General features: G+C 50.7%; 5 protein-coding genes across 5 annotated transcripts; 3 read left to right on the top strand and 2 right to left on the bottom strand.

Annotated features, from left to right (window-relative positions):
* Positions 1-64: 64 nt before the first annotated feature.
* On the bottom strand, positions 65-2,137 carry N7471_008628 (FAD linked oxidase N-terminal; the record flags this gene model as incomplete). The annotated part of the gene is made up of 4 exons (XM_057281347.1): positions 65-969; positions 1,029-1,209; positions 1,263-1,659; positions 1,719-2,137. The coding sequence occupies 4 exons, from the start codon at positions 2,135-2,137 to the stop codon at positions 65-67; spliced, it is 1,902 nt and encodes a 633-aa protein (XP_057135607.1).
* Positions 2,138-3,780: 1,643 nt separating this feature from the next.
* Positions 3,781-5,279, top strand: N7471_008627 (uncharacterized protein; the record flags this gene model as incomplete). The annotated part of the gene is made up of 6 exons (XM_057281346.1): positions 3,781-3,904; positions 3,974-3,999; positions 4,057-4,093; positions 4,147-4,220; positions 4,275-4,654; positions 4,736-5,279. 6 exons carry the CDS (start codon positions 3,781-3,783, stop codon positions 5,277-5,279), a joined length of 1,185 nt encoding a protein of 394 aa, XP_057135606.1.
* A 218-nt stretch (positions 5,280-5,497) lies between these two features.
* Positions 5,498-7,239, top strand: N7471_008626 (NAD-dependent succinate-semialdehyde dehydrogenase; the record flags this gene model as incomplete). The annotated part of the gene is made up of 4 exons (XM_057281345.1): positions 5,498-5,527; positions 5,650-5,737; positions 5,800-7,044; positions 7,103-7,239. 4 exons carry the CDS (start codon positions 5,498-5,500, stop codon positions 7,237-7,239), a joined length of 1,500 nt encoding a protein of 499 aa, XP_057135605.1.
* Positions 7,240-7,463: 224 nt separating this feature from the next.
* fluG (uncharacterized protein) lies at positions 7,464-8,770 on the top strand (the record flags this gene model as incomplete). The annotated part of the gene is made up of 2 exons (XM_057281344.1): positions 7,464-8,564; positions 8,636-8,770. The coding sequence occupies 2 exons, from the start codon at positions 7,464-7,466 to the stop codon at positions 8,768-8,770; spliced, it is 1,236 nt and encodes a 411-aa protein (XP_057135604.1).
* Positions 8,771-9,781: 1,011 nt separating this feature from the next.
* N7471_008624 (uncharacterized protein) lies at positions 9,782-13,747 on the bottom strand (the record flags this gene model as incomplete). The annotated part of the gene is made up of 3 exons (XM_057281343.1): positions 9,782-11,717; positions 11,790-13,174; positions 13,277-13,747. 3 exons carry the CDS (start codon positions 13,745-13,747, stop codon positions 9,782-9,784), a joined length of 3,792 nt encoding a protein of 1,263 aa, XP_057135603.1.
* Positions 13,748-14,181: the final 434 nt, after the last annotated feature.

Below are 14,181 nucleotides of genomic sequence, written 5' to 3'. Positions count from 1 at the left end.
TACATGGTTCATGTCTATAAAGAATTAACTGTACATATCTAAATTATAATATACATCCATCACCTTAAACACGACACAACCGACCATTCTGATCGGGAAGACCATCAAGGCTCTTCACAACCCAATCCTCACTACCAACACCAGTAGGCGCATAGAACAAGGCAGTCGGGTCATAACGCTGCTTAAGTCTATACAAGCGGCCGTAGTTGGTACCGTAGAAAGCCTGCTGGAAGTGCGGCTCTTGGATATCCGACTCGGACATGTACGCGCCGGAGTCGGGGCAGACAGCGCGCCACTTGCCAACGGTTTTCGTGAGGTCATCCATCTTGACTTTAATATCAGCATCGGAGGTGGTATTCGTCCAGGAGGTCGATGTAATGGCATGCATCAGCGTCTGACGGAAAGCCGGGTTTGCTGCGTTCGAGGGGAAGCCCTTTTGCAGCTCGGCTTTCATGTTGAATGCGAGCAATGCGAAGCCGTCAGTAATAGTGGCACGCAGGGCATCGAAGGTCTCATTCAGGGAGGTGGGGGTCTCCCAGTTTGCGCGCGGGAAGAGGCGAGAGCCGGTCATCATGGTTGAGGAGGCGACGCCTTCGAGGGGGAATCCGGCCATCCAGGCGTCGTAGAAATTGTCGTAGTAGGTTGTGTTTGGTTGGAATGAGATGCCCAGCTCGTGGAGGTCATCGTACCATGGCTTGACTAAAGCGTTGAACTCGTCCACTGTGTGATTGACGGCGAAGAAGGGGTTCATTAGGAAGGTAAAGGCGTTAGGGCCTGTGGGCAGCACCCAAAAGTAGGCGTAGGTGCCGGCGTCGGCGTGAGCCGGGAATCGCTCAAAGTATGAGCGAACGCCAGCCCAGAAAGTCTCTACGGAGACATCCTCGCCAGTGGAGAAGTTGAATGTCGAGACTGTCACGCCGACCTTGGGGTAGACACGAGAGATGAGCGAAGTGACGACTCCGTAGGTTCCTTTTGGGGATGTGTTAGATGAAATCCCGAGAATAGAATGGGAGATAGAGTACACATACCACCACCACCACCACGCAGAGCCCAGAATAGATCGGGATTACTTTTTTCGGTCACTGTGACGAAGCGTCCGTTGGCCAGCACGACCTCAAGAGCCAAAACTTGGTCAGCAGCCAGGCCGTACACGCTGGACATGGGCGAGTGGCCACCGCCGAGAACGTAGCCACCGGCAACACCGACAGTCTAATAAGGTCAGTTATTTCGCCAAAATATTGATGTCGGAATGATCGACTTACCTTGCCTTCGCCACCAACGGCAGTGAATCCAAGTTCCTGACCCTTTGCATAGACCTCAAAGGCCTGCACACCTGACCCCATCTTGACAGCTGGACCCTGGTAACCTGAGCCACGATAATTCTCATAGTATTCAATGTCCTTGAGATGGTGGGTCCAGATACCCAAAGCACCAGCACCGGTTGATTTTCCATTGAAGTCATGGCCGGTGTTCTTAACGACCAGACGGATATCCGCGTTACGTGCAAAGTTGACAGCAAGCTGGATTTGAGCCACATTGCTCACATTCACAGCATAGCTGCTGTAGCCACCCACTGTGCAAGATGCAGAGGCATTGGTAGTGGGCAGGCAGGTTCTTCCCTCGAACAGAGGCCACATTGCCGACGCTGGGTCAGCAGCACTAATCGTGGAGTCAGTATACAATGTCTATGTTTCATACATGGGTGAGGTATAACTAACTGAAGATGAGAGTCACCCCACTCTGAGCTGATTCTTTCACATTCATCGCTGTCATATTGGGGCCATGAAGCATAGCAAGACGCCGCTAGGGGGACTGTCTTGATGAGCGCGCCACCTAGGAGGTTATCCAAGGTCGACCATGCAGATTGCGACGGCCAGTGGCGGTCACCGGGGAAAACCTTGCATTTCCCTGTAGGTCGCTTGGTATTATCAGGGCCATCGCACCCAAATTTAACCAGGGCTGATTGGTGTCGGTTGAGCTTGGCAATGTCATGATCTGTCAATTGGAACTTCTCGCTGTCAAATAGCGGTGCGCCAGCTACAGAGGCAGATGAAACCTGTCCCACACGGGCATCTCCGGGTGTTACTAGTAAGAGAGCACCGAGCAAAATGCCCGTCATGTACGAACAAGGGGACATTGTGAGCGTGTGAAGGGAAAGAAGCTTCACCCGGGATCGGCAAGTCTGAGAAAGGTGGCCAATGGAGACTTTTAAATCAAATCTCCGACACTCACCAGCTCAAGGTGTGCATAGTACGATATATGGAGTATAACGTCGGCAGTACTTCGGCTATCATGGGGTTGACATCCAAGAAGAAATGCCGCTGGCTACTTCGCCCCCACTGCAATTTACAGTGTCTCGCTCTAGCTCGCTCTATCTCGCTCAAGCCCTCTCCCACTCCACTCTCGTGCATCTCCTCCAACAACAATCAAAAATAAGGCTAGAGCCAGATGGGGCGTTATCTCCGGATCTCCACGTTCCGTGGAATTTTCCAGGCCACACTTTATCCGTGACGCCGATGCGTGCTGGGAATACAATTCTCTCCAACCGAGATTGTCGCCATTAGCTTATTTCATTCCATTCAGTAGGGAGCTCTGTATGAAAAAAAAGAAACTGTGCCTATACCCACTCCACCGGTCGGAATGATGAGGATTTTCAAGCTTCTCCCCCGGCTGAGAGCGTTGCAAGGAACACATAAGATTACGTGAACACACAATACTCCGTATACGTGAACGTGGTATTTCTTCTCGGTTTGACTCTAATCAGGCCAGCATTTGGTCTGACCTGACACCATTCTCCATTCTCCATGGTCCACTATGCTCCACTTAAGTAGATCGGATCTGCTTCCTGGACAATGGGAAACCCGCAACGCAAGGGACTAAGAGAATTGCATTTCATTTAATTTTGCCGAGAGTGAGCACTAAAAAGACTAAAAAGACTAACGAAAACTTGTTAAGTAGAACGGGCAATTTCTTCGTGGGGGCCAAATATTGTATCCGAGACATCGAGCTCTCGAACTAATGTACTGACGCATCGCTAAGGTTTAATCCTCGATGCCACCCTTGGACACAATTTACCCATTGGTGGAATTATGTTGTATACACTCAAGGCTCAATACGGGCTTAAGTGTATAATTGGAGGAGCTCTCATTCACTTCCATTTTTTTCTTTCCCCTTTACAAGGATGAGCTGCAGATGTAACGCCCAAAGAACGATTAAGTTTTTCACTAGCACTCTAGAGGTGTCTGTTCCCTGTCCAAGTACATGCACTAGCTGGGGGCTCGGATAAGCTCCGTATTTCGAATATTTCGTTGGATGCTCGGGTTTAAAACCCACGAAACCTACATTGAACGCACAATTCGGAGTACGACAATGGGCTGGCTATTCAAATAACAGGGAGGTGACAAAAGAGCTAGCTTTCTGTCTAGGATTTGGGGCCAAGAAGAACATTCGTGTCATTGAATTCTAGAATTCTAGCACTCCAATCAAAGTTGTAAAGGATGCGTGAGCCCTTATACACCATTCCTTATTGGCTCTCCTTTTAATTACCGGCATCAACGGACATTGAACTAATTGAGATACGGACACCGCAACCCAAATTAGTTGAACTAATAATAATGTGTTTGTTTATTCCGTAGAAACCCTTGTAATGGCCCCCGAACTCCAATGAATCAAAGCCAAAGAAGTGGACCATTAGTGATGGCCACGATACCAACCCTGCATCTTAAGATCGAGGTCGCAGGCTGTTCGAGAACCCTTACGCTCTTCTGAGGGGAATACGCAATGATTGACGACCATCAACAAAAAATCGCCCTAGGTATCGTGGTCGCATTCACGGTTCTCGGTGGCATTGCAGTTCTACTTCGGCTCTGGGGCCGATGGTTATCACGATCGGCGCTCACAAGCGGTATGGAACGAACCTGATCGGCACTGGACTTGGACTATTAGAAGTGGTTGCTAACGAGATTTCTTATAGATGACTACTTGATTGTCGTGGGATATGTAAGATCCTTGGATCTCCAGATCTTTGCAAAGTATGCTAAACGTGTCTTTTCCTAGATCCTCGCCCTCTCCCAATCCGTTACCTCGTGGTACTGTAAGTGATTCAGTTAAGCGCAAAGTGAACAACTACTAATTCGCAATAACTAGTCATCAAAACCAACTATGTCGGCATTCACGTATGGGATGTCCCCAAAAACAACAATCCTAGACCTGGGCTGAATGTAAGTCTTCACAGCTCCCATCATAGACCAGAGACTCACACGAACAAAAAACAGTGGAACTTCGCAAATCAACTCCTCTACAATCCAGCCCTGACCGTGGTAAAACTCTCGATCTTGGTATTCCTGCGCCGACTCGATTCACGCTCACGGGTGGTCAAGTACCTCATCTGGAGCTCCTTCGCCGTGGTAATCAGTCTTTTTATCACCGTCCTCCTCGTCGACATTTTCCAATGCCACCCAGTACAATACGTCTACGACATGACGATCCCGGGCGGGAAATGTATCAACCAAGGCGCATTCTACGTCTCGACCGCAGCGCTAAACCTCTTCACCGATATAATGGTCCTCTCGATCCCGATCATTATCACTGCACGTCTCCAAATGCCCCTCCGACGCAAGATCGCCGTGTGTATCATCCTATGTCTAGGTGGAGTGTAAGTAACTCCCCAAAATCCAACTGCAACTCCAACTCCAACCCACCGCGCACTTATCTAACAACCCCATCCAACGCACAGAGCAACCGCCATCGGAGTCTGGCGCATAGTAATCCTCGCCCAAGGATTCCTCTCACACACCCCAAACCTCGACCCAACGTACTCAATCGGCTTCTGCAGCTCAGCAGTCGAAGTAAACGTCGCCGTGGTAACAGCCTGCGGCCCGTCCCTGAAAGCCATCAGCAGCAGGTTCCTCCCCCGACTACTTGGCAGCTCGCACGGGAAATCCACCTATGGGGCCGGCACCGGCTCCGGAACCGGCATGGGCTCGCGCAGACTCCGATCGAATATATTCAAGTCTGCCTCACACGCGCAGCCATCGGTTTTCTCCACCCGCGGCGCTGATTACGAGATGGCGGATCCGCTGGGCGGGCCGCGTGTTGATATTGTTGGGGATTTTGAGATGCGTAAGTATAAGCGTGGGGATAGTCCTAGTTTGAGTAGTGATGAGGGTAAGGGGATTATGAAGACGACTGATATCTCGGTTGGGTATAGTATGGAGCCCAGGGTTGGGGATGGTCGGTCGCAAGAGGGTAGACACGCTAGTGTTGATAGTTTGGTTTAATTATGTACATTATATAGATATGATTTACGATTGGAATATAAATAGCCAAATAGCCTAATAGCCTACTTGAAGAAGAAGGATATCAACGGCCGAGGATCTACTCCAATTTCGGATATGAGGGGTCATATGGAGTAACCCCTCTTCTTATAAATACTTGTCCGGTGAATATAACTTCATCATATTTTAACTTGGTCACATTTAGAACATTCTTGATCAATATGGCGACTCAGTACCAGCTACCATTCAAGGTATGGCTTATATCCTTCTATCCTTCTATCCTTCTATCCTGCTATCCTTCTATCCCAGCTCTGCGGGGTATTCGGCGAGATGTCCGAAGTGTTGAACACAACTCTAACACGCTTTTTTCCAGCTAGCAGACCCCAGTCTACTAAAGTTCGACTCTGTCATCGGCGACAAATGGGTCGGCGCAAAGAGCGGAAAGCGCTTTGAAGTACTGGGTAAGTCACTTCAAGCTCTATATCTTCCAACACAGAGATCACAGCTAACATATCCCACTCAGACCCCGGCACCGACAAAGCCTGGGCCAGCTGCCCCGCCAACGCAGCAGAAGATGTATCCGCCGCCGTTGAAAACGCCCACACAGCCTTCGAGCAATTCCGCAAAGTCAACCCGCGCCAGCGCGCCAAATGGCTACTAGAATGGCACAACCTGACCACCGCAGCCCGCGACGACCTCGCCCAGATCGTCACCCACGAAACCGGAAAGCCGCTAGCAGAAGCCTACGGCGAGATCGACTACTCCCTCGGCTTCCTCTGGTGGTTCGCCGGAGAAGCAGAGCGCATCCAGGGCAGTGTATCAACGGCCGCGGCACCGAACCGTCGCTTGTTCACCATCAAGCAGCCGATCGGCGTAGCAGCCGCCCTCGTCCCATGGAACTTCCCCGTTGCCATGGTTCTGCGGAAAGTCGGCGCCGCGCTCGCGGCTGGCTGTACGATGGTCGTCAAGCCCAGTCCCGAGACGCCGATTTCAGCACTTGTCCTGGCGGAGCTGGCGCATCGCGCGGGGATCCCTGCTGGTGTGCTGAATGTGCTCACTACGGACTTGGATAATACACCGGCGCTGAGTGAGGCGTTGTGTAAGCATCCACTTGTTAAGAAGGTGACGTTCACGGGCTCGACAAGGGTGGGGAAGTTGGTTGCTGCGCACTGTGCGCATGGTCTTAAGAAATTGACTCTCGAGCTCGGTGGCAATTGTCCTTTCCTTGTTTTCGACGATGCGAACCTCGACCAGGCGGTTGAGCAGCTCATGTCGCTGAAATGGCGCCATGCCGGTCAGGCTTGTATTACTGCCAATCGGATCTATGTGCAGGCTGGGGTTTATGATCGCTTCGCTGCGCTTCTGAAGGAGCGCACGGCTGCGATCGTTGTTGGTCACGGTGCCGTGGCTAATACCACGATGGGACCGTTGACGACGCCGCGGAGTATTGACAAGGCCGCTGCGCAGGTTGAGGATGCTCGTCGGCTTGGTGCTGATGTTATCTTGGGCGGAAATCCTCTGACGTCCAAGCCGGGTTATTTCTTCGAGCCTACTATTCTGTCCGGGATGACGGAGGAGATGCTCATCTCGCAGGAAGAATCGTTTGCGCCTATTGCTGCGCTGTACCGGTTCGAGACTGAGGACCAGGCTGTCAAGCTGGCTAATGATACCAGCATGGGTCTGGCTAGTTATGCTTTCACCAAGAATATCGATCGCATGTGGCGTCTCTTGGAGAACCTGGAGGCGGGTATGATCGGAATGAATACAGGTGAGTTTCTTATGGATATTGCTATGAATAACATTAAGTCTAACTAATTGGAATACAGGCAACTCATCGGCTGCCGAGTCGCCTTTCGGTGGTATTAAGGAGTCTGGTTATGGCAAAGAGAGTGGAAAGGACGTGGCTGTCAATGAGTACTTGGTTACCAAAACGGGCACCATGACCATTGAGGGACAATATTGAGTACACAAATGTATTCTTGGTAAATCATCTCGGTCATCTCGGTCATCTCTACCAAATTGAAATGAAATTTATGAATCTTGTATTTTCTTCATCGTGACTGGTCGACCAAATCCACTTTTCTCCAAGCGTAGATGGAAATAGACATTCTGATTGGCTACATACAATCTGGGGAGATCTTTTCAATATCAGATTTTCTTCACTACACTACCTGCATTCTATTCATCATGGACAACCTTACTCCGCTACGGCAGCTAATTCAGTCTCATCCGCTGATCGACCACCATGCCCAAAACCTATTGAACCGCGAGTCGGCCACTGACTCCGACAATTACCCAATTGAGGCCATCACCTCCTCGGCAGACGGCCGCGCCCTAGAAAATGCCCACACCACCCTCCCCACGCTGCGGGCCACAACCCAGCTCTCCGAGCTATACGGCCGCCCGTGCGCAAACTGGAACGACATCCAGACCGCCCACGACGAAAGCGTGCGCGAAGACTACAACGACTTAATCCGAAAGTCTCTATCAGGCACGCACGCACTGCTACTCGATGATTACCACAGCGACGACGAAGACATCGAATCCACCAGCTGGCACGATAGCTTCACTGACTCGCCGACCAAGCGAATCGTGCAAATCGAAGCCCTAGCCGAGTCCACAATCCTGGATGTATCGAACTCGCGCAAGAACGGCGAATCAGTCTGGAACAATTTCCGCCAGCGGTTCCAAGATGCCCTCGGCGCGGCTTTGGACGATGTCAACATCGTTGGGTTCAAGTCGGAAATTTGCTGTCGGACCGGATTGGACGTGGATGCGTATTCCTCCGACGATACCACTCTGGGCGGGTCATTGATTCGCATCCTCGATTCTGGTACAACGAGATCTGGCTTCGCGGTCGATGATAAACAAATCTGTGACTGGATAGTCCAGCAGACGCTGAAAGCGATTTGCTTTAAGAAGAAGGCGGGTGTTGTGAAACCTTTGCTGTTTCACACTGGCTTGGGAGATAATCGGATTAATCTTTTGCGGGCCAATCCCGCATGTCTGCAGCCTTTAATTGCGCAGTATGCTGATGCGGATATCGTGCTGTTGCATGCTGGATACCCTTATACCCGCGAAGCGGGGTATCTGGCTTCTGTTTATCCCAATGTCTATCTTGATTTCGGGAAGGTTTTCCCCATGGTTAGCCGTGAGGCGCAGACGAAGGTCCTGAGAGAAAGTTTGGAGCTTGTGCCTACCAATCGTCTCCTCTGGAGTACCGGTGGCCGGTTGCACCCGGAGACGTTCTGGTTGGCTAATCGACAGTTCCGTCAGGCTCTTGAGACGGTTAGTTGCATGCCTACTTTTCTATTTCTACTAATTACTTTTCTCGATGCTGATTATCTTTTGTTTTGCAGGTATTCGTGGATTATGTTCAATGTGGCGACTTCACTGCGTCCCAGGCTATGAAGATAGCTGCCGATGTTCTGTTCTATAACGCCAATCGCCTTTACAGCCTCAACTTGACTCCGTCATACACACCTGAAGAGTAAACTGCTGACTATGCAAGGATGTATAGGTATGTCCATGCTTTCAATTTCTATTCTCCGGGTGTATACTGACAGTTGTCCCGCTAGCTGATGCTTCTACTCTTACACTCTCCCAATGCACAACCCTTGGGTATTACATCACCGTTGCCAAAATCGATGACCGATAACTGAGAGTCTCAGATCTCTCAATACAATACGGGCCTACAAGCACTACTAGCGCTGTAGTATGCGAAGAACTACATAACAGTCAAGTAACACTCGCTATCCAAGCCGGAAGAGCGCCGATTATGGCTTCTGAACCAATGCCGAGCACGAGATGCGTAGATATTATGAGATGTATATTGAATTCTCATATTAGAACTAAATATCAACATGATTTTCACGTCATCTTGCCTCCATCCCAAATCGTATACATATCGCAAGGCCAGCAGAGCGATCCAGCGCCACCTGAAGTAACAGATATCTATGTGCGTGTGGATTTGGAGCACCAAAATATAGTACAAAAAGAAAGACACGCGTGTTCCACCGGGTGGTTAGATCGTTGCACGCCGTGCAATATTGAGTATCATGCAAGAAGCGAAAATCGGAACGAGAACAAAAAGGAAAGCAAAAATAAAAACAAGGTATACCAACTCCGGCCGTCGCTTCCCGTGTATCCAGCGTTGGCTTGGCACAACGCAGTGTAAATCATAAATAGTGCAAAAGATAGGTGTTGAAATGTGTGTGTGTGTGTGAATCGGAATGTTGGATGGAGGTGGGGGGTTGGAGAGAGAAGTGAGACAGAGAGAGAGAGAGAGAAAAAGTGGTACATGTGTGCGGTTTGTCAGGGTTTGTCGGGGATAAGGCGAGAGGGAGGAGAAAGGAGCAGAGGAATATGGTCAGGAGAGATGGTAAGAGACAAAGCTGATGCATCACAAGCAGCAACCAAAGGGGTCGAGGTCAGAAACCAGCAACAAAACGAAGAGTTCAGAAACAAGCTTGCACGCCAAATCAAATGGACAAGAGCATCCTGTTTCAACAGCCAATCCTCCGTTCTGTTACCATCTCATCCCTTTCCCACTCATCTAGTAGCCGTGCTACTTCTCTGAAGGAGACCGGTTTGGTAAGGAACAGGTCCACACCGGAAGCCATAGCATCCGACTCATCACGAGAGCTGCTGAGTCCAGTCAAGGCAATGATGATAGCCGGCTTGCGGCCATCCGTATCCTTCTCCAGCGAGCGAATAGCACGAGTAGCCTCAAACCCATTCATGACCGGCATCGACATGTCCATGAAGATGATATCATAACCACTCTGCATGCGCTCGACTGCCTCAACGGCCAATTTGCCATTCTCAGCGGGGGTCAGCTCAATCAGCTGCCGCTTTTTGAGGAATGTCATCATCAGGTTGAGGTTTATGCGATTGTCATCAACAACAAGCACTCGTGCCAGTCGCCGAGAGCTGATTCCGCCCTCTACCAGTGGTCCTGGTAAGGGGGATTCTGCAATCTCCTCCGGCAATGCGGTCATTAGCGTTGGCTGTTGCAGTGGTGATATCGTCATGGGGCGGACTCCGGGACTGTCCAGCTCAGGGGCGCTAATACCATCGGTAGGGGATATGCGGGGCGAAGCGAATGCAGATGACAGGGAGGACGTCCTGAGCGGTAGATTTAGTGGTTGCAGAGCGGAAGCCGGTGTCGCAGAGCTCGATTGGCCGTGGGTCAGACACCTCATGACGCTTCGGGCTAATTTGTGTGGCCCACAGGGACGCCGGATGATGTTCACGGAGGAAGCGAGAGGCAACCACTCGGATTTTGCCCCGGTGTAATCCACCGATTTGTGGCATAGGACGAGAAGAGCCGGCAAAGTGGCCGAGGGTGCAATGATGCGGAAGTTTGGTAAATCGTTTTCATCCATAAGGACAAGATCAACATGGGCTTCCGGTGTCCATGCGACGATCTCCATGTCATACCAGTCTGAAAGGTATCGAGCAATTTCAGACCAGTTAGAGTCGGCAGTCACGTCGGCTGGGTCGACGCCCCAGATGGAGGCTCGTCTACCAGGGTATCCCTCACGTAGTAGAAGAGTTTGGGTCAAGGTCTCTCTCTGTTGGATAAGCTGTCCGGATGGTTCGACAGCCGGACTTTCCTTGCCAACAGGCCGCTCTAAGGGGAGGGATACAGTTACGACAGTGCCCTCCCCAGGACGGCTGCGGATTCGAATGCTTCCATTCAGAGCCTTGACCAGGCTGCGAACAATTGACAATCCCAGTCCAGTACCGACAGCCAGGGCATCTTCCTGAGCAAAGGGCGTGTAAAGCTTGCCGCGCAAAAACTCTTCCGATATACCTTTGCCCGTGTCTGTTACTGTCAACGTGACCAAGTCTTCGAGGCCTTGGCGCCGAGATCGTCCTTCAGATTGACTAGATGCTGCCAAGGATAAAGTGACACGACCAGATTCTGTGTATTTCATGGCATTTCCAAAAATATTCATAATGATGCGCCGCAAAGCGCCCGGCTGAGTCCGGTAGACCCAATCCCGGAATGTAACGTCGATAACAACTTCGACGTTGGACCGCTGATTCTGCAACTTTGTTTGATGTGGCATCAATACAGGCAGGTCAGCTGAGGCAGTGGAGCTCTGGCCGAACACATGGCCAAGACAGATGCCTTCAACGACTTCCTCGGCGAGAATGGCCACATCGGTAGCGACGAGCGTATCCAGGTGATGCGGCAGCTTGTCTGATCCTTTGAGACCGAGCGGTGACTCTTTCTTGCGTTTCATTTGCCGCCATGTTCGTTCCAAAGATACCACTTTGCTGAAGTCAAGTACTTGGTTCATTGTATCGAGTAACGTCCGGCCACAGGAATTGACAGTCTCAAGCAACGAGTCCTGGAATTCATTGAGATGAGTGCTATTCAAAAACTCGGCAGCAGCCAAGATGCCATGAAGGGGGCTACGGAGTTCGTGTCTAGTAAAATATAGTAGTTAGTAACTGCGGTCGGACATGTCGAATATTCCCCAGAGACCAAAACAAACTTACGAGATGCTCCCAATGAAATCGCCCTTCTGGCGATCCGCGATGAGGGATTCAACGCGGCTATACTCGGCCATGATAGACGATGAAAACCCAAGCACTGAACTGAGCTCGACTGAGGTGGTGAATACCTGTGTCTCGATTGTGCTCCAGCAGAAACACCCTCCGAACCACTGCGAAGAAACAGCATTCCACAAAGGCACAAACATGATTTGCGCGGCTTGTGGGAAATACTGATTGAGTACTGAGTTCTCCGCAGCTTTCCGCCGCTTTCGGGTGGGCTTTGAAGCTTGTGCAGTGGTAGGTGGGGACCGACTGGTGGCACTGGTGCCAAGAGGGGCCTTGTCTTGGGGTTCTTGGTCGTCATCATCTGATGTCGAGAGGAGCCCATCGCGATGGAAAGACCACAGCTTTCCTTTGGGGTAGCGTCGAAGCAACAATTGCAGGAAAGAGCGGTCCAAGTTGGCCGCAGGGCATGTAGCCATCGACCCAGCCTGGGGAGCAAACGGTTCTTCATTTGTTGATGCTGACAGGACCGAGGCAGGTCCGCCTGTGTCAGAACAATCACTCCCCATATCGGCATCCAACAAAGGACTATTGTTGGCTTCCAGGAAAATGACCCCACTGTCGCCATTCAGGTCAAGACTCTCACGGAGTAAGTTGGCCGCCCTGCGGAAGCACCAAGAGTTTCCTTGAGAATCATCGGGTGGTAGTCGATTTCGGCTGCTGCTTGTCAGCCATTCTGGCAGAGAGCTCTCTACAGTGCCCGATTCAAATTTTGAACCGTTGTCTAATTTTGAACCACTCCCCAATTTTGAATCGTAGTCCAATTTCAAATCGGACGGGACAGAGCTGAAGGAACACGCGTCCGTACTGATTGATCGATCGTTCGGTGGACTGTCGGATGGCGCTTGCGATGCGTTTTCTGATCGGTTTCCACGAGAGCCAGAGGCACTCATTCGATTGTAGGAAGATGGCGGAGTTGCTGATGGAGGACCGACACTGTCGGTGCGCGACTGATCGATACTGTCCACGAAACTAGAGCTTCCTTCAACGAAATAGCTGAGCCCGCGGGAAAGGCGCGCGGCCCGGCGCCCTTCTGAAGCCTGTCTGCAAATCCTCAAGTAGTCCATCACAAGCGTCGATAGAGATCCCAGTGTATCCTTCTCTAGCGGTGTCAACCCATCTCGAGGTTTTTTGTCCAACACGAAAATGCAACCCAGATTGATATTCTTGTCGGTTGTCAAGGGAGTTCCCGCGAAAAAGCGGAAGTTCGGGTCCTTTTCGACGAAGGAAAGGTTTTTGTACCGCTCATTTTCGGTCATGTCGTTCACGACTAAAAATTGATAGTCTGCATTCTCGCGGTCGTTGGGGGGTAGTGAAACGGTGTCCTGTCGAATGACGTCAAAATCGAGGATTCAGAGGAATGAACAATGTGATCGGGTTCGACAATGGCTCCGGGTCAGCCAGCTCGTCGAAGGAGCAAAACTTACCTTGCACACACTCCATGTCTTGCGAGTGTCGGGTGCCCCCAGCCAGACATTGTCATTGTCGTCATGAATTGACGGATCGTTCAAATTGAGAGATTTTGTAGCTTCGGCAATGATGTGTTGTTGATCACGATCCAATACAGAGATAAACACCCGCTCGACGTTCAAGCGCAAGGCTGCTAGTTGTGCAAATGACGTCATGGTACTGTTCGAGGTGCCTAGGACGAGAGCTTCTGAGCCAATTGCGGTTGCTGGTCGGGAAGTTGCACTGCCACTGCCGTGCGAAGGTATTGAGCCTTCGGAGATCGGTGGAGTGATTGTATTTCCTGAGATTGAAGAAAAAGGGAATCCATCGTTTGTAGGAAGCCAAGATGGAACCATCTCAGCCGAAGCAGGTTGGTAGTAGCGGTATAGCTCCCTCGCCCTGCGATCTGCGTTGTGTAGGCCATTCTGGCGTGTCTTAGGAACATTCATTGTTTGCCGCTAGCGTTAGAAGCGTGAGGATACAGTGCTGCATCCTCGGACTTCAAATTTTGAGGTTGATGAAGCTGTCACGCCGATGACGACCGAGGTAGGGTGCTGAGGGTAGAGAGAGGTCGAAATGCACAAAGGAAGTGATCAAAAAGGTCGGAAATTGTTGGAGTGATGAGTGTAACTGGATTAGTCACAGACTATTGGAGAATTGGAGAATTGGAAGGAAAGTGGGATTTTTGATTTAGATACGACTCTCCACAAGAGAACAGCAAGTCAGGTGAAGCGAAGATGGGGTTCCAGCGAAGACTGGGTAGGAAATTTGGCGATCACCGCCAGGGACCCATCTGTCAAGGTACAATAGGGATGGGCATTGGCATATTGGCGAGATGGACCAGTGAGGGGAGAAATGCATAGAACATGATTAGTGGGAACCG

This window comes from Penicillium samsonianum, assembly GCF_028829775.1.
Source record: "Penicillium samsonianum strain IBT 33392 chromosome Unknown utg000004l_segment0_segment0, whole genome shotgun sequence".
Lineage (NCBI taxonomy): Eukaryota > Fungi > Ascomycota > Eurotiomycetes > Eurotiales > Aspergillaceae > Penicillium > Penicillium samsonianum.
The sequence above is the reverse complement of the archived record's forward strand: the minus strand, read 5'-3'. Positions and strand labels throughout refer to the sequence as shown.